Source organism: Pezoporus occidentalis, unplaced genomic scaffold (genome assembly GCF_034315485.1).
Source record: "Pezoporus occidentalis ecotype Australia unplaced genomic scaffold, CSIRO_AGI_Poc_V1 ctg88, whole genome shotgun sequence".
NCBI classification, from domain to species: Eukaryota; Metazoa; Chordata; class Aves; order Psittaciformes; family Psittacidae; genus Pezoporus; species Pezoporus occidentalis.
The window spans coordinates 1,729,572-1,748,852 of NW_026916242.1; the positions used below are offsets into that span (position 1 = coordinate 1,729,572).

Below are 19,281 nucleotides of genomic sequence, written 5' to 3' on the forward strand. Positions count from 1 at the left end.
GGCAGGCCCTGCCGCGGCTGAGCGAGGCAGTGCTGGGGGGCCGGGCTCGGAGCTTCCTCGCCCCGAACATGACAGTGCCCTCTTCCTCCCAGGGCCTGGAGGAGTGCAGCCGCCGTTAGGCAAACGTGGCCGAAGGAGCGGAGGAGCAGTGGAGAGAAGCGAGCCAGACGCTGCGGTTTGGCTCCTGCGTGCGGGTGGCGGGCAGGGGGCTGTGGCCGTGAGGCCTGCGTAGCGGCCCCAGCCCCTTTCCCCACTCCTTCTGAAGCGCTTCTGGGTCAAACTCTCGCCGCGGGGAAAGAGGAGGCGGCCCCCAGGCGGGCTTTCCGCGGGAATCCGGCAGAGTCAGAACATGAGGTAGGCCGCTGCTTATACCCGTGTGACAGGGATAGCCCCACGGCATGGCTCACGGAAACGGGATTCTGGCAAACGGGTTAAAAACACCCTATATCGCGCAAGCAGCTCACTTCACTCTTAGCTACTTAAATCTTTAATACTTTCTATACATGGGGAGTAGTGGGTGCCCACGTTTTCTTCTTGGTGGAAGACTTCGTGGCTCACTGTAGTTTGTAATGCAGCCTTGAAAATGCTTATTGTGTTTCAACTGATTGCAAGTGATTTTAAAGAATTTTTTGTCCTGTTAGTGTATATTTTGTAAGTAGAACACTTTAGAGATAGTTTTTTAAGTAGATATAAATTACCTATTTTTAATATATGTGTTTATAAGCTTCAAAACATCCAACGTTTCCTATTGATTTCATTTTAATATTAGAATTAATTACAATTTAAAATTATATAGAAGTCTGTGGTAAATCACATGCATCTGGTAAATGCCTTCCCGGAAACTTTCTGCAGACCGTTTCAGGTAGAGATGCTGGTTCCCCAGTCACTTAGAGATCAGGGGTGAAAGGTCCACTGCAAGGGGTAAGGATGTGTTACCTGGGCTTACAAGGAAGTTATCTGAGCCTGAAGTTTTTATATTCCCTTCAGGTCTCTACTTCATCCTGTCTGCTGTCAGTTTAGCTTGCTGGTACTGTGGGGAGTAAATGTGAATTGATATTTTAACTGTTTTTTCATTGGATGAACATGAGTGTAGAGGAACAGCAAGCAAGACAAAAATACACTAATAAAATGCCTTTGCTTAATGTTCTCTAATATGGTACATTAAATCTTAAAAACAAGTTTAAATATATCAGTATTTTCTTAAAGGGTGGAAAGGAAACTCTGGGAGCAGTTGATAGGGAGGGTACAGTAGATATCACTGTGGAATGCATGCACATATATAGCAAGAAGAATCCAGTGATGCCAGCTCAGGAGCTCTTGCCACCTCACTTCCTTTTACCACCAATGGCTGTATTTTCTGGCAGTTCCCAGACCCCAGTTTGGGATTATGGAGCAGCCTAGTGAGAGCAATCCTTGTTTGACTTAATTTTGTAGTGCCTGCATGTTAAAAAGCTCTCTTGGTTGTAGCACATGTACCTTTTAAAGGCAGGTTTCTAACTCTGAAAACATACCAAATGAACTACTTTTTCTTAGTGCTTGTGAGCACATCAGTGTTTATTGTTGGGAGCTTCTCTGACAAGAATCCAGGCTATAGGTTCTTCTCAAGTTTATCTTACTCAGAACATTAAAAGATGGAGACATTAATTTTTGGCTGGTAGTTATGGCTGCACTTAACTACTTTGATTCTATCTCATTACAGGTACGTCAGAATTGGATTCTTAATACAGTGACCATACAGGATGAAAGAAAAATGATGTTCTGTTTTGCAAATACTTGAGTTTGTAACAACACGGTTTACTGTGAAAAGTGAAAGAAGACTCTTTCTGGACACTTCAACAGTAGCTGGTAGGCATAGCAAAATGCTTTGTTTGAGGCAGGTTTGCCTGTTTACTCTGAGACATTACAAAGCTCGGACTCTGAGTAGCGATCTGCTTTTGAGCCAGATAAAAAGCTGCACCCATGAAGATGAAGTGTTCAGCCTTGTTGGAAGGAACAAGGCCAGGCTGTCTGAAAAACATGTGGGAATTGCATTGAACATGCTGTGGCAATTGCAAAAGAAGAGGCCGCTTCTCTTAAGGACTAATGACTATGTAAGAAATCACTCCCAGTTTGTTACCCTTTGCATTTTAGCAGAAAACAAGGTGGAACGCATGGAAGATGAGGCCATAGTGGACACCCTGTATAGTCTTCTGAGGTGAGCAGCAATATGTTGAATTCCACATCTCTACATTTTTTTAATTTGCTAATAAAAAGAGGTGGAATTATGACTAGAAAGCCATTCTATAAGGAGACTGCTCTATCCCAGCTTCCATAATCTGACTGTGTGACACAGACAACTTGATGTCCTGTGCCTGATTTTTGAGAGGCAGGCAGAACTGATCTGCTTTGCACTACCGGTACATGGAGTTATGATTATTAATAACTTTGAAGAAAACCAAACTATTATGTCTTTCTTCTGAAGGCTCAGTGTTGAAGACCATGATTCTCTAACAGAAGCACTTGTTACAGAAGCATGGAAAAGATTAGAAAGGCAAGTAATATACTGCACTGCTCTGCTTTGTGAAGGGTGTAAGTTGCAAGTGTGATGTGCTTCATTTGAGGCTACACAGAGTTCTCAGTATTTATAAGATGTTATAAACATTATGTAAATATTTTAAAAGTCAGTTGTATTTTTGAAGGTTTTGGAAATAATTTTTATACATATGGAGGTTTTGAATATTGGTAAATTTAATGCTTGCAATATTCACATACTGCAACAATGGGGACTGGCACTTAAGTTTTTGAAATATACTGTCTGTGTAGATTTATGTGTTTGAAGTGTGTTGCAAGTTTTGATATTTAAGGTTTTATCTCAGTGCTTGCTGTCCAACTCTTAAAAGGTTGTTAGAACCCTGCTTGCCTCAATTTTACTGAAAACCTTGTGTATTAAAACATCAACATTTTCCCTTAGGGTGGGGGTTTTTTGGTTGTTGTTTTTTTATTGGGTTGCTTTGGTTTTGGTTTTTTTTTATATTGTAATTTTAATTCTTTAGTCTCAGGCTAATGGCAGAAGCTAGTGTCAGCTTTGGCACCAGCATCACAGAATTGCCTCTCCCAGCTTAACTAACACCTGGGGCATCTCGACAAATAAATAAATTCAGTGCACCTAGAACACAAAATGACATTCAGGTAATAAATTGCTCCCAGGCATTTTAGCTATTTCACATCGCTGCTTGAGAATATAATCTTTTGAGATTTCTTACACTGATCTGGTTAAATGCAGAACTTCTGATTTTTTTAGAGATTCATATGCACAAAATGCTCTAATAAGAAATACCTAGGTGTTTTGCCTGAGTCCAAGGTATCAGTATAGGTGCCCAAACAGAAAATGTTTAGGTATTTTGTTTCCTTGGTTTGTAATTTGAATATAACCTTGTCTTTTATGTAATTGTTTAAGTAGATTTTTATCTTTAGGTATTCACTAGAAAGAAAAGGTAAATATTCTGTCTGTCTTTATTGTCTTGACAGGCTTAGTTTGCCAGCTCTGTCTAAATTTGCATTGTGTTTATACAAGCAACACAGACATTTCAGTCCCATAACTGGTGAAGTAGCTCATATTGTGGACGTGAAACTGGATTCTATACAGGATATAAGGTAAGTGTCAGAATGAAACTGGGTAGCAGGAGAAGCAATATGTCACAATTACTGAGCTGTCTTTGCTGGACACTTTCTCTTTTTCTCAGCTGGAGGCTGCTTTTTCTCACTTTGGGGTTTCTGGAAAAGAAGTATTTGTACATTGATTTTCATGGACAGGTCTGCTTGGGTGAATGCATTTTCTCAATGACTTTTAAAAGAATTTCTTTATACTCAATTTAAACACTTGAATAAAACTGTTGTTTCACTTACAGTGGGAAAACAGCAGATATTGCTTTATCCTGATCCTAATTTTACATGGACTTTTTTTTTTAACTTAAAGGCTGTTGACTCACCAGAAGATGTTTTTCTTCCTTGACATTGATGGTTTTTTTAGTACGGCATCGATTTAGCTTACTATTGTGAGTAGCAATAAGGAGTCTTAAAGCAGTGGTATTTTTGTTTATCTTCAAAGTATTTTTTTGGTCAAACTGAATTAATCAATTCCCTTGCTAGCATGTCTAGTGCATTACTCTAATATTAAAATTACTTAAAACCCAGGCTGACTCAAAGAAATCCAAGCTTTTTGTTGCTTGTGTTCCCCCTAGGCCGTTATAGCAAAGGCTGCTCTCTTTATACAACACCAGAAGCCCCCACACTTATTTTGGCAGATACGAAGAGCCTGCTTTTGAAAATGATTGAATGGGATTGCATTTCTCTACAGAAATTACTCTTCCTGTGGTCATAAGTTTTATTCTCTTGGGAAGGGATTTTTCCTTTGGGAGTGACAATGACTCTTCTCCCTATTCTATCACTTGAGTTGCTTGGGTTTCTTTAGTTTCCATTGAAGGTTAAAGATACTTTTGTAAATTTGCATCAGACAAGTCAGTATCTTGCCTCAGGCAAATGCTTTCATCACACACAAGTTTGTGAGGGATGGCTGAAAAATCTCAGTCGTTTCAGAAATTCACCAAAAGCAGAATTTTTACTTTAGCATTAGAAATGGTTTCTGCCCATCTGCACTAGATGTGAACTTCTTTTTACGCACAAGTCAGCAGTACCCTGACTGACATTCCTTTCTTTGCATAGCTTATTTCAGAAATCTAACATTTATTACTTACCATGTTCAATGTGTAAGTGTAAAATCTTTTGAATTTTTTAGGGTCTTGTCAGTTTTGATGATCAGCATATCTGATGTTATCTCACAGAGTTTTCGAGATCGGTTACTACAGAAGGCTGAGCAGCTCTTGGAAGAAAAGAATGAAGTCCACTTCAACTATGCTAAAAGAACACTACAGTTTCTACAAAATGTTAAACTGAGATATCATCCACTGCTAGAAAAATGCAACCAGATTTTTCTTAAGAGTGCCTCCCATCTGGATATACACAGTATTAATTTTATTTTGGGGCTGTATGAGCAGCTGGGTTTTGACAATGCTGAGTTCCGCTTGGTTGCTAAACAGCTGCTGTCTGAAACCATAGACGATTATGATGATTCTGAAACCTTTACAAAATTATTTTATAATCTTGGGCCTATGGCAGGGTCCAACATAAGGGTGAGGTAAGTTTATTTAGCAACTTTGTCTTATTTATGATATATGCTTGGTCTTGCACAGAAATAATGTACTGGTCTTTGGCGGAAAGAGCTGAGCATTAGCTTTCCTAGTTGTAACGTTGTAGCAATGTATTATTTCATTATGGAAACACTGTTGTAGCAGTTTGCCTCAAAACAGTTGCCGAAAAAGCTGAATGCCGTAATTAAGGTGCAGGTGAATGCTGTTAGGCAGGGCCACCTTGTAGCTCTGTCTCTTAGACTGCGGGCTTCCTATCACAGTGGATGGTAGTAAAAAACTTTGTCTTGCCCCTGAGAAATATATGCAGTGGTATATGTCTTTCCTTTTTAAGACTGGCAGTAGCTGAAACAGGCTTGTCCTGTCCCAGATTGCTGTACATCCTCTTCTGTATGAGAGGTCATCAGCAGGGAACACTTCAGCATTTATTTAGCAGTTAGAGCATAGCATTGTGTGGCAGATTTTTCTCTGCCTGTTTTTCTAGTGCTACAAAATCCTTTTTTGGGGTGGTATTAGTCATGGGTCTCTGAAAGTCTGCAGTTTTAGGCAGAATGTGCTTTATTAATTAAAATTATTTTCAGACTTTTCATCTTGAGCATTTGCCTCTGTTTAGAAGCCTCTGTATGCTGCAAGGCTGTGTTGGGTTTGCCATAGCTGACTTAGTTCCAAAAGCTTTTTCTATATTTTATTTTATTTTTTTTTTAAATCATTGTGAGGTAGAAGAAGTCTTTGGCTTTATTTGCCTCAGAACCAGTTCAACTCATGTTTGGTTCTGTTGTTTGTAGCTTGCTGGTTGACCATGAATTGTTTAGTGTCTTAGAGTTCCTTCCCTACTTCTTGTCAACTTTCAGAATTATTGGACTTGCTGGTTTCTAGGATCAGAGCAATATGGAGTGATATAACACATTCATATCTCTTTAGCTGTGGCATACAGATCAACTGCTTAGAAGAAGGGTCCACAGAACAAAGGCTTCTAGTTTGGGGGAATTTGTTTTCCTGTGTTCCTGAAATAATCTATTGGTTCTTTCTCTCCTAGACAAAGAAAATGGCTCCAGTCTTCACTGGAGATTTTGAATTGTTTCTTTTTGGAAAATCTTTTCTTTTCCTCTTCAGGTTGTTAACAACTGCAGAGTACATGGCAGAAAAATTCAGCAGTTACCAAGTATTGCTAATACTGAAGGCGATGCAGAAAATGAAATGCAGAAATTCACATCTACTCAAAAAGTAATTTTTTTTTGATACTACTAAGAAGTTCTGTTCTCTAAGTAAAGTCCTATCTAGGAGATGTGAATTGTTTCTTCAAAAGTCATTGTGCCCTGTATTGAACTATTAAGTCTTGTGTCTTTAAGAACCTGTGCCAGATTTTCTGCAGTTGTAAACTGAACATCGTTTAAAGGGAGAGGTAATGTCTTTCATACAACAATGCAGTTGAGGTTTTGGGCACAGAAGATGTAGCCACAGATGTGTCACAAATGCAGCAGAGTTACATGCTGGTTGTGAGCAGTATCGATATAGAGTGTAGTTGTGTGAACCAGATAGATCCTGGGAAGAAAAAGAGCAAGTAGTACTGTGGAGCAGAGTGGTATTAAAGGGAGGACCAGGTGAATTCATGCTTTTTCTCATTGAATCTCACTGTCTAAAGAAGTTCTTAAGATATTATCTTTCCCTACAAAGCCCCTCTTGCAGCTTTAGACCAACATAGCTGTACCAACCACTATTGTACAAGTAAGTGAGCACAGTGGTGCTAAAGCTGGTGATGTTGTTCCAGTTTATCCAATTCCTGGTCCACTGAATTTAACTGACTGTAGAATCTGCACATAAATTATTAGAGTGAAGTAGCTGTTTTGCTGTGATGAGGGCTTTAATTTTGCAATTCACTAAGTGGAGACTTAGTGAACATTGTCAGGATTCAGGTCGAGAGGAATCCAGGTGTGCACAACTCCCCACTTAGGTACCGTGCATCACAGGACAGCCCTTCTTTATGTGCAATATCTTGTGTATTGTCATAACACCATGTTATCTTTTTCTGTTTGCATTCAGAATGGCTTCTGTTCTGCATAAACACTTGGATAGCTATCATGTATTACATCTGGTAAAGTTAACACAGTACTTGGTGGCGTTGCGTTGCCAAAATCTGGAGCTGATGGCTAAACTAAAACAGTTACTATTTGGGTAAGTGTGTATTCTTGGAAATGTAGCTATGTAAGCATTAAACAGTTGTCTACTTAATATTTTAAATAACAAGCTAACATGGTTTGTTTCCATAAAATATGAAGAACCTTATTTGTATTTGATCTATTAAATGTGTAAATCAGAGGATAGGAAGTGGATATTTTCTTGACTATAGACCCAATAGTATCTGCTGCTAGATATGATATCTTTTAAAAATGGATTTTTTTGCTCCTCTTCTGCTGGCCATTGCAATTTAATGACACTGAACAGGAGAGTTTGGTTGGTACCTTATAGGAAGGGTAGGTGTTAATGTCTTCTTTAATGTTTGAAGGAACAAGTAATGAAAAATGTGCAGTAAGAATTGTCTTGGTTGGGACAAGTGGAAACGTGAAGCAGAAGTACTCTTTTTTTAGACTGAAGACCTGTTTAGTTAGCTCTCCGGCTTGAACAGTTGCAACATAGAAAGGGAAACCATTTCTGAAATCGTGGGAGAAGAGATCTGCCACTTTTGACACCATTGCTCATTCTCCATAGGAATGCAGCACCCTGGCTGTACACATTATGTGCAGATGACACCTTCACGTTCCTCAGACACCTCAGAATCTGGTGCTCCCCAGGACAGAAATCACAGAAATTATCCAGGCCCAGAAACTCACAGATTCCCTTAACAAAGATGGACCTTCTGCCCTTGCTAAGGATTTCTGTGTTTATCACTAACACTTGAAGCCTCGCCAGCTGACTGAAATGCTCCCTGTCTTCTCCCCTTTTTCAGTTTTGAATAAATTAGAAGATGTTAATCTCAATGAGAAGAGATGGTAGTAACTGTGAATTTCTACCATGTCATTAATATTCTACTTATTTTATATCTGATGTGCTTTGGCACACATCAAATTTGACTTTTAAAATAGAATTTTCATGTATGTAATTTATTTATTTTTTTTTTTTTTTTAACGTTTGCACATTTCAGGGCTGATTTTATTTCTGTCTCTCTTCCAGTTGTTTAAAATCTAGTGTAACACCCGCTGATACTGCTGCAATAATTCGTGTTCTGGCCATGCTTCCTTCCTTTCAAGTGGAGGAGGTCACTATAAACAAAGTAGCAGCAATTCTGCCTCAGTTCAGTCTCCATCATTTGAATTGCATTGCTACAGCTCTTGTCAAGTGGAATCATTATGACCAGCTGCACTGGCAAAACAGTTCTGAGCTATGTGTAAAGCTTCTGCAAAAACTAAATGACTGTGGGTTGCAGAGGCTTCAGAAAGCCAACAACCTAAATCTTCTGTTGGAAGAACTTACACATGTGAATGGAGAGTGGTTAGAAGTCATCAATGAGGAGACTATGGCCACGTGTCAACGCTTGATAGACCAGATAACATGGGCAAATGTATTGCCATTGTCCTGTTTTCTCATAAAAACAAACTACCGTTGTCCTTCGTTACTTGACAGAATAGCTTCTGTGACTGCTGAAAACATGGACAAGGTATAACAGTCTTTCTATCTCCTCTAAGGTATTCAGTAAGAAAGGACTAGTTAGTAGTTAATGTTTCAGAGCACAGTCCACACACTGTTTCTAAGAGTTCTCTTCAATGTACTTGATTTGGAGCCCATCTTTCCCCATGTTCACTCAAAGCTGTTTTGCTTCCATGTGTATTATTTTGCATGTGCTTCACTTTTGTTATTGTCTTATTTTATTGGTCAGTCAGTATTAGATCAACCATAAACCTCTGCATTCATCTTTACATTTGACCATCTGAAATAATTGGATTTTTAACTTCTGAACGCATAGTCACATCACATGGTACATATCTTTACATTGCTCATTCTTGTGGGGATTTCCCCAACAACCTTTTTGGTCAGAATTGCTGTGTTTTCTTGCTATATTTTTTTTTGTTTCCTCCTCAGTTTGGTATTCGTATAGATCTTTGATTTTATTCTATGGCAGTTTAGTTTCTTTGAGAGAATTTAATGGGAGACCTTCTTAAAAGCTCCTTAAAGTCTTAAGTATACAGATACACTCGGATCATATGCATGAAATAGATTTTGAGTTTTGGCCATAGCTCCAGTTTTAATGATTTCTGCATTTGATTTTTAAAATGTTTTTCTCTAGGAAAAGTTGACAAAATAAAAATCAGAAAATAGTTCATCTAGTCTCAAATCTTGCACTTTTGAATCAAGGATCACCTGCTACAAGCTCAGGAGTGTTGCATCCCAACTAGAAGAAAGTGCAGCAGGAGGGCCAGGAGACTTCCTTGGATGGATAAGGAGCTCCTGAGGAAAATTCAAATGAAAAAAGAGTCTTATAATAAGTGGAAGCAAGGACAGGCAACCTGGGAAGAGTATGTTGTCCGGGAAGCTAGGGACCAGGTTAGGAAAGCTAAGGCCCAGTTAGAATTAGACTTGGCTAGGGGTATTAAGGATAACAGGAAGGGATTCTACAGGTACATAGCAAATAAAAAACAGACTAGGGAGAACATAGGCCCCCTCAGGAAGCTCTCAGGAGAACTGGCTACACAGGATTTGGAGAAGGCTGAGGTTCTGAATGACTTCTTTGCCTCGGTCTTCACTGGCAAAGGCTCTGACCACACCTCCCAAGTCTTGGAAGACAGATGCAGGGACTGTGAGAATGAAGACCTTGTGCCCACTGTAGGAGAGGATCTGGTTCGAGACCATCTTAAAAATCTGAACGTGCACAAGTCCATGGGTCCTGATGAAATCCATCTGCGGGTCCTGAAGGAGCTGGTGAATGAAGTTGCTAAGCTACTGGCCATCATATTTGAGAAATCATGGCAGTCAGGTGAAGTTCCCAATGACTGGAAAAAGGGAAATATAACCCCCATTTTCAAGAAGGGGAAAATGGATGACCCAGGGAATTACAGACCAGTCAGTCTCACCTCCGTGCCTGGCAAAATCTTGGAGCAGATTCTCCTGGAAGGCATGCTAAGGCACATGAAAAAACAAGGTGCTTGGTGACAGCCAGCATGGCTTCACTAAGGGGAAATCCTGCCTGACCAATTTGGTGGCCTTCTATGATGGGGCTACAGAACTGATGGACAGGGGTAGAGCAGTTGATGTCATCTACCTGGACTTGTGTAAAGCGTTCGACACTGTCCCACACAACATCCTTGTCTCTAAACTGGAGAGACATCAATTTGATGGATGGACCACTCGGTGGATAAAGAACTGGCTGGGTGGCTGCATGCAAAGACTTGTGGTCAATGGCTCAATGTCTGGCTGGAGACCAGTAACAAGTGGTGTCCCTCAGGGATCGGTGTTGGGACCGGTCTTGTTCAACATCTTTGTCGCTGACATGGACAGTGAGATTGAGTGCGCCCTCAGCAAGTTTGTCGATGACACCAAGCTGTATGGTTCAGTTGATACCCTGGAAGGGAAGGAATGCCATCCAGAGGGGCCTTGACACACTTGTGAGGTGGGCTGATGCCAGCCTCATGAAGTTTAACCATGCCAAGTGCAAGGCCCTACACCTGGGTCGGAGCAATCCCAGGCACAGCTACAGGTTGGGCAAAGAAGAGATTCAGAGCAGCCCTGCAGAGAAGGACTTGGAGGTGTTGGTCGATGAGAAAATGAACATGAGCAGGCAGTGTGCGCTTGCAGCCCAGAAAGCCAACCGTATCCTGGGCTGCATCAAAAGGAGCGTGACCAGCAGGTTGAAGGAGGTGATCCTGCCCCTTTACTCTGCTCTTGTGAGACCTCACCTGGAGTATTGTGTGCAGTTCTGGTGCCCTCAACATAAAAAGGACATGGAACTGTTGGAACAAGTCCAGAGGAGGGCCATGAGGATGATCAGGGGACTGGAGCACCTCCCGTATGAAGACAGGCTGAGAAAGTTGGGGCTGTTCAGCCTGGAGAAGAGAAGGCTGCGTGGGGACCTCATAGCAGCCTTCCAGTATCTGAAGGGGGCCTATAGGGATGCTGGGGAGGGACTCTTCATTAGGGACTGTAGTGACAGGACAAGGGGTAATGGGTTAAAACTTAAACAGGGAAAGTTTAGATTGGATATAAGGAGGAAATGCTTTCCTGTTAGGATGGTGAGGCACTGGAAAGGGTTGCCCAGGGAGGTTGTGAATGCTCCATCCCTGGCAGTGTTCAAGACCAAGTTGTATGAGGCCTTGGGTGATATGATTTAGCGTGAGGTGTCCCTGCCCATGGAAGGGGGTTGGAACTACATGATCTTAAGGTCCTTTCCAACCCTAACTATTCCATGATTCTATGATAAACCTACTTTCTATTGTAAAGCAATACTAAGGTATTTTGCAGTGGTTTTATTTAGGATGTCTTTTTTTTTTTTTTTTCCAGATCCACCCCTCTGAAATCTATTTTATTCTCTTCCTTTTCTCTGCTCTGAATTATGACCCTCCTGCTAATGAAGAGTTCTTTGAGAGTTGTATCCAACATCTTACTTCTAACTTGAGTAAGTGCATTAGACAAAGATATTTTGGCACCAAATAAATTTGTGTCATTGCAAGTTATTATTTGTACTGAATAAAACTGGGAACAGAATGGCATTATTCTGTGTCTGTGTGTTACTACTCATACTCCGCCTTTAGGGGTTAAACCACAACAAAGTTTCAATGTATGCTTCTGTTGGGCTTTCTAGCTTCATTTTGCCCTTTAAAAGTTACTGTTGCTAAGGAACTAGCAAGGTACCTTGAACATAGTAAAAAACAAGTGAAAATTCTGATTATTTCACTACTCTGTTATTGGGTAGAATTGTGGTATTCCCCAAGGAATCATCATCCGGGGATAGGATACATTTTGTGGCTCATCACAAGGAAATGGCTAAGTTGTGGAGGAAATGCGTAGAGGCTTTTTTTATTATTAATTATTGATGATAGAGCCTCACAAACTGTGAAAATTGTTCTCTACTGAAATATTTTAATCTGCCTGTGTGTGCACTGAGTACGTTAAAAAGAAATTGGATTATTTGGAAGGCTGGGGGGGGGGAGCATTGCAAATCCTTTTAACTTCATGTCATGTTTTAATATGGATTTCTGTCTGTTTTTTAAAGGTTGTTTTGAAACTCACCACTTGGTGCTGCTTGGTCATGTTTTGGCAATGGCTGGTTATTTTCCTCCAGTTCTGATAACGAAGATATTTAATGTTTCTTTCCTAAGCCAACTGGATGCTCAGCTTGAAGGTGCGTATCTACCTCTCTGATGAATTTCATTATGTAGCATTTGGCATAAAATGGAATTGTGGACCTGTATATGGCTTAAGAAGTAGTAATTTTACTGCAAAGACTCCCTTGTTTAATCCAGTCATTATTTGAGTGCTAAAAGTGAAGGAATGAGCAAAAATTTGTGCTTTGTTTTGGAAGTACAAACTTGTATTGCAGATGAGGGAAGCTTATTTAAAACAAATTTGATAGTCAATTTATTGTATTCAGTATTTAATAGTTCTTCCATTTTATTGGAAATAAAATTACCTGAGTGTGGTATTTATTGTTAGAAATAGCCATAAAGCTCAAGAAATAACATGGGATTCTTGTCTGCAAGAGATGAATCCTATCACTCTCTAAATAAGAGACTGTTTGTCTGTTTCCTTCCTCTCTACTTGTATGTTGTTCACTATCAATGTACTGTTGCCATTTTGTTTTCAACATCTTCATTAAGAGTTAAATAATAGAAGAGAATTTAATTTACTTCTTATTTCTGTTTTGCTTTTGTTCTTAATATTGAGCAATACTGTATTTCTCATATGTTTTCTTCAGGGATTTTGAGAATCTTTTTAAGATTCTGCAGCGTGAATTTTACAGAAACCATACTACACAGATATTTGCATTTCTAGTAGAGAATTCGCAGGTAGCCATTTAGTTCAACGTGTTGAACCGTTCACATTTTAGTTCACACCTTTTTATTTTGTTCAACTCAGTCCTGCCTCCTTCCCTAAAGAAGAGGGTCCACATGCACCTCATGAAGTTGAACAGAGCAGTCTGTCTGGAATGCCCGGAGTTTCACATCCCTTGGTTTCATGAGCGCTACTGCCAACGTGTTTATCATAGCCGTAAGTCAGTCAGGAGAGGAAAAGCTGCCCTTGTTAGTAGTAGGATTCTGTTTTCAACAGTCTGCCAGACATTTCTGCCTGTTGACACTGGCACACAATAGAGGCTCAGGAAGGCACACCCCACTCTGCTGAGGATGTGTTATTAAAGGTGAACATTTTGCTGTCTCCTTTTGAACTCCCTGCTCTCATCTTCCTCAGAAGAATCAAGAGCCATCAAGGATGAGAGATGAAGAAGTAGGCTAGTGACCAGCTGAGATCTTTAAGAATAGTCATCAGTCCAGAAAACCCATCTAATGCAAATGCAGTATCTCCTCCACTAATTCCCATGATCTGCTTTGAGACCCATCACACTCACATACTTCATCTCTGAGACTGAAGATGTTTAATGGAGTAAGGGAAGTGACAGATTGTGTGGTGTGCCTGTAATAGACTCAAAATAAGTAAATATTATTTAAGCAAACACTCCACCAGGTGAAACCTGAAATTAAAATATTTATAATTTGTGAATGGGAAAAATCCTGGCATGGAAAGTCTGGGTTTGAAATTCGTGCTTAATAGGCACTTGCCAATTTCCACCCAAAAGATGATGACATCGTTTCTGAATTATGATGGAATAACACCAGAGATCTGTGTAAAAGCTTTAATTCAGTAGGCTGGCTGTCAAAAATGCAGTGTCACAAAGTGCTATTTTCAGAACTTTGGCTGTGGCAGTTTTGATGCATGAATTCTTTATTTTGTCTTTGCAGGCAGTAGCCGAATAAATCCACTGCGACAGCATGTTCACAAAATGCTGGCAGAGATCTTAGGAGGGAGCCATTATGCAAGAATATCTGTTCTCACACCATACTACTATGAAATAGGTGAGAAGTCAGTCCTCTGGGGATTGTTGTGGAGAACTCTGGTACCATTTTTATTACCAAGATTAGAAAGCCCCTGGGCATGTGGCCACAAGATACTGCAAATAAGAAACTGCTGTATAAAATACAGTTTCTAAAATGTTCTGCATAATATAAATAATGTTGGGTATCTCTAATTATGGTTATCACTTTGTTTTTCTTGAACTAAACACTGTACAGATCAAATTCTTTCACTTTTTTTTTTGGTCAGTAAACAGGTTTGTTGTGCTTTCTTGCAGATTTTGAGTGCATTCTGGATGAAAATAAAACGCCTCTTTCCTATATGGCTCAGACTACATCTTTGGGTGATATGGGGGGAATGCACTTGAGACACGACTTCAAAGATGAAGGGAGAAAGGCTTTGCCACCAGGAGCTCAGAGGTTAGTACATTGAATTCTTCACATTAGCTCCTCCAAGCTTCCAAGTTTAGATCGTGTTTAGACCAGGTTTTTGGTGCTTATGTCCTGAACAGTTGTTGCAACCCCTGGGCTATTTAGTTTTTTGTTCTCTTTTCCCAAACCTTACGAGGTTCAGCCTTTCTGCGTGTGGTTGGTTGACTCCAGACAGTAACTAAGCTCCCACCCAGCTGCTCGCTTACTCCCTTGCAGTGTGATGGGGGAGAGAGAGTCTGGGGGTCAAAAGCAAAGGGGAAAAAAAAAAAAACAAATCTGGGTTGCAATTGAGAGAATTTGATAAGTGAAGAGAAGAAAGAGGGAAAACAATTGATGCAAAGGCAGTCACTTGCCACCAGCAGACCAGTGCTGGAGCAATGGCTACTTTGGAAAAAATCTGCTCCCTGCTTTATTGCTGGGCATAGTGTTACATGGCGTGGAATAGTGGAATATTGCTTTGGCCAGCTGAGGTTCCGTCTGTGTCCCCTTCCAAGCTCTTGCCAACACCAGTCTATATGCTGTGGGTGCAGGGTGAGAAACAGAAAATGGCTTGATGCTGTGCAAGGTCTCTTCAGCAATAGCCAAAATTACTGGTGTGTTATCGACCTGGTTATGGCCTGCCATGAAGGGATGCAACTCCATCCCAGCCAGATCCAGTACACTAGGTCAGACAAGGGTGTTCTTGCAGTGTGTTTCATGAGATTGGAACTTCACCACCACTTCAAACGTAAGCCTTGAAAATGCTGGTTAGCTGTTTTTGCCATTTGAACAAAAACAGATGTAGGGAAGAAATGCTTCTTCTAAATCATGTGAAGTTCAAGCATCTCTTGATAAATATGAGGAAAATGTTCTGTCTGGTTTCAGGGATTTGCTTATTTTCTGTGGATTGTCATGTTTATCAAGTATTAGTCTTGCTGCAACTATCAATACTGAACTAGAAATACCACTTCTTGCTATTCAGGTCAGACCTGAATGTAAATGCACACTTTTATTGTTTGCAGAACTGCTCTGGACTTCCTTGATTCAAAAGATTTTAGCAAGGATTCATATCACCTGAAAGGAGAACCTGCAGTGAAGAAACGACATCTGGAAATGCTGGGGTACCGGGTAGTTCAGGTGAGCAGTCAGCACTGTTTTTTGTCATTTCTGAATTGTATCAATAGTTCAGTTTGATACATTTGCCTTGCAACAGATTTAAAGATGGTTTTAATAGTTAAAAACCTCTCTACTGGGTGAGAGCGATTTTTGTATTTGGGGGAAAATTCCAAGCTGCTCTCAAGATGGCGTAAGGACTTCATAGAACTTGCACCTTCTCAGAAAGTGGCTGCAGCAAAACTGAAGGCAAAAACTCTCAGTCTTACCTTACTGCAGGCGAACTGGCAATCTGACACAGCTTCAGTAAAGGCAAAAAAGGAAACCAGAGTTTCAGTTCAGTTCACCAAAGACTTCTGCACTAGAAAAGGATGGAATGTACTCTCCTTGAGTGATAGACAGTTATGGCAGCTGCAAGATGCAGTATGGATGCTGTCTGCCTGCTGCAGTAATAGTGCTGTGACAGACAAGGCTGGTGGCCAGAGAAGATTCACAGCCACAAGCATAGAAATGTTTGGGTAACAGAGGCTCATGAATACAGATCCTACTGTATACATAATTATTCACCTACTCTAATTTTAGCTAAAATCCTTCTTTAAGCTTGTTTGTTGTTTTATTTTTAGCAGGATAATAATATTTTCTCATATTGCCCTGACAGTAAATGTTATGCTACCAATACACCATTCCAGTTTGATACATTAACATTAGAAACTATGGTGACCTGGGATTCTTCTCTTGATTTGAGTTTCAGAAGTCGGAGGTGTTGTAATGGAGTTGTCATAGCCTGTGTTGTGTGGGCATCTGCTTTACATCTCTGCAATGGTGCTGCTTTTTGGAAGCAAACTGACTGTACTTGCATGAAGAAGAATATTACATTGTGAAATTTAACCTTCTCAGCATTGGAATAAGCATAGCTTTTAGAAAGATAGGTCTAAACCAAGTGAAGAACAAGAGATATCGGAGAGCCTTGTCTTTGCTGTAAGATAGCATGTGGCTTACACCAATGTTAACACTTGGAATGTATGATTTTGTTATACAGATTCCTCACTTCGAGTGGAATTCTATGGGTCTGTCAACAAAAGCTGAACAGGTAGAATATCTGAGAAAGCATCTCTATGGAACACAGTGATGTCAGACATGCAGTGAGAAGTACTTTTTTTATAAACACCTTCTGTACCATTAAACTTCTTGTAATCCTGGAATACTTCATTTCAAAGATCTCTTTATCTGTGAGTCAGCTGGACCAGGGCTTGCCATGGGGCATCAACTGGATGTCAAGAGATTTAATCCTCAGTTCATTAGGGATTGCAAAAGGCAGGTCACAGTGGGCATGAAGATGTGGTAAGGATGCTTAAAATCTCCCATTTTCTGGAAGCACATAAGTCTGTGACAGTTCTGCCATAAAATTACATTATCTCCTAAATAAATAGCACAGGGGCTTCACCAGGCATAAAACTGTCCAAAGAAAAAGTTAGAAATACGCTTGACTGTGAGAGGAGACAGCAGATCTACTGGAAACTATGTCTGTCCTCCAGCATGTGACAGGATGAGCAATAGGGATCAAACAGTTTCTGTACTGTGAAACCAAGAAACTGAAATGCAGATTCGCTAAGAATAGGCCTGCTATTACATCCATTCTGTTTCCATCCTCCAGAACAGAGGTACTGTGGGTGACTGTGTTGGGGAGGGTGTTGTTCAGTGAGGAACTTCCAGCTGCCTCTGCTACCCTCTCACGTGGTGTGTATGGCTAGACCCTTCTGGAACATCTTCACATACTAAAAGGACAGACTAGTTCTAGAAGTCTGGCAGACCCTTGGAATACCGGCACTTAACTGGGAAGGGATACCTGAAAGGTTTATACAAGATAAGGAGCAAAAAAATGCCTATGTCAGACATAGGCACTTACTAGCAACTGGATCATTCATGAAATTTAGCATTATGGCATTATGCATTGGACCTGCCCTTGCTAATAGAAATAAAATTAGATAAACCAGCTAACCTGCCTGGTCTGTAAATAAGATAATGTACAAAAGAGCAAAGTTAGACTGAAAATTGAAACCAAGAATCAAGACCAAGAAAAGTCTTCATAGTGACAACCACCTTGGTTACTGGTGGTGAAAAACACTGCTGGGTTATCATGTTTGAAAACCATAGGCCAGTTAGCAGTTACCAACTTCCTGTGACTGAGCCCAGCCAGGGTTTGATTCAGGAGGCATGAAATACTGAGATGTAGAAGGAAAAAGTTGGAGTATCCAAGAAGGTGTTCACTGTAGAGCAGTAACTGCAGCATAGCCGTACTTCGATGAATCAGCCTGTTTTCAAAGGCAGCCATGTTGTGACTACAGCTGTCCCCATCTTCTTCACACACGCAACGTGTGTATGTTTTCCCTTTTTAGTAGAAACAATAGACATTCTTTTTACCACTTCCTTTTAAACCTGGCAAAGGTAAGCAATTGCATTCTGAATTGACCATCTGCACCTTGCTGTCACTTTTTTTTTCACTACTCAGTAGTAGAAGGAGATACTTCTATTGACTGAACACGAATCAGGACACTAGTGAAAAGCCAAGAAAAAAACAACAGAATAGACCTAAGCTGCAAGGAGCTATCCTCCTGAGGCAGCCCTCACATTTGTGGAATGACTGAAAGAAGTAGTAGCTGGCTGCCTGCTTATGGTCTCAAAAGGACAAGGGCTCCAAAACATAGAAGACAAGTGCTTTGAGGAAACATCATTGAAGGCATAACACAGAGAAAGACTCTATGCACATTATGTTTTGTAAAAAAAGGAGTAATCATACATACCAGCTAGGATCTCAGATGGTGGGCTGCAAGTCACAGGTCTCTTGCATGACCTGGCTTCTGTACAGATGGCCTTCAAGTAGCAACTTTAGAGCCTAAGAAAGGTGGCAGTGGTTGTAGCTAAAGTGATCAGTCACGGGTGGTCATGTGTTTGAGCTGAACCCTGCTTTTCAGGTATCTGGCAGTCATGCTGTGCCAAGCCAGAATCTTCAATTCAAGTCATTTATGAATAAAGTTATGAGCTTTCACAATGGGAAGAGGATTAAAACTTCGTGTGATTGGATTCAGAAAGGGCTTCTACAAAAAGCACAATGTTAAGAGCATTTCAGTAAAATGTCCAGCTTTTGATCCTTTGCATTCATTCTTTCTCAATTAAATCAGCAAGTGTTAGAGCAGATGTGCTGGTGTAAGCCAGTGATTTAACTGGAGCCAATGAAAAGATGCTAAGATCAGCTGAAGGTCTGGGTATTAAAGAGGATGAAAAGACACATGTCCCACACACAGATCAAGTACCAGTCCACAGTAACATACTGAAAGGAGCTATGATGGCTGCATCTTTGCCCCATTAATCTCTGTCTCCTAGAAAGGCAATGCAAGGGGTCATTTGGGAATTGGAATTGCTACTTGGTCAGGTGTGGTGGGCTGCTTTTCCAGTTTTCCTGCTACATCAGTTGTAGTAAGATTTAGATTTATGACATCCTTTAGATTGATGACACCCACTTTATC

General features: G+C 40.4%; 1 protein-coding gene across 1 annotated transcript; it reads left to right on the plus strand.

The window, feature by feature from the left end:
• Positions 1-262: 262 nt before the first annotated feature.
• On the plus strand, positions 263-16,959 carry FASTKD1 (FAST kinase domains 1). Its single transcript, XM_062604665.1, has 15 exons — positions 263-354; positions 1,700-2,194; positions 2,462-2,530; positions 3,508-3,633; positions 4,775-5,173; positions 6,297-6,407; positions 7,224-7,355; positions 8,352-8,835; positions 11,670-11,784; positions 12,382-12,510; positions 13,245-13,376; positions 14,123-14,236; positions 14,512-14,653; positions 15,667-15,781; positions 16,797-16,959. The coding sequence occupies exons 2-15, from the start codon at positions 1,860-1,862 to the stop codon at positions 16,884-16,886; spliced, it is 2,493 nt and encodes an 830-aa protein (XP_062460649.1). The 5' UTR covers positions 263-354; positions 1,700-1,859; the 3' UTR covers positions 16,887-16,959.
• The last annotated feature ends 2,322 nt before the right edge of the window (positions 16,960-19,281 follow it).

What these genes read in the sequence shown, in the direction of transcription:
- FASTKD1 (XM_062604665.1), top strand. Translation starts at nt 1,860, where the DNA reads ATGCTTTGTTTGAGGCAGGTTTGCCTGTTTACTCTGAGACATTACAAA. An exon ending in CTAAAACAGTTACTATTTGG is followed by an intron (nt 7,356 to 8,351) that starts GTAAGTGTGTAT and finishes TCTCTCTTCCAG; the next exon opens with TTGTTTAAAATCTAGTGTAA. An exon ending in CTGCTGAAAACATGGACAAG is followed by an intron (nt 8,836 to 11,669) that starts GTATAACAGTCT and finishes TTTTTTTTCCAG; the next exon opens with ATCCACCCCTCTGAAATCTA.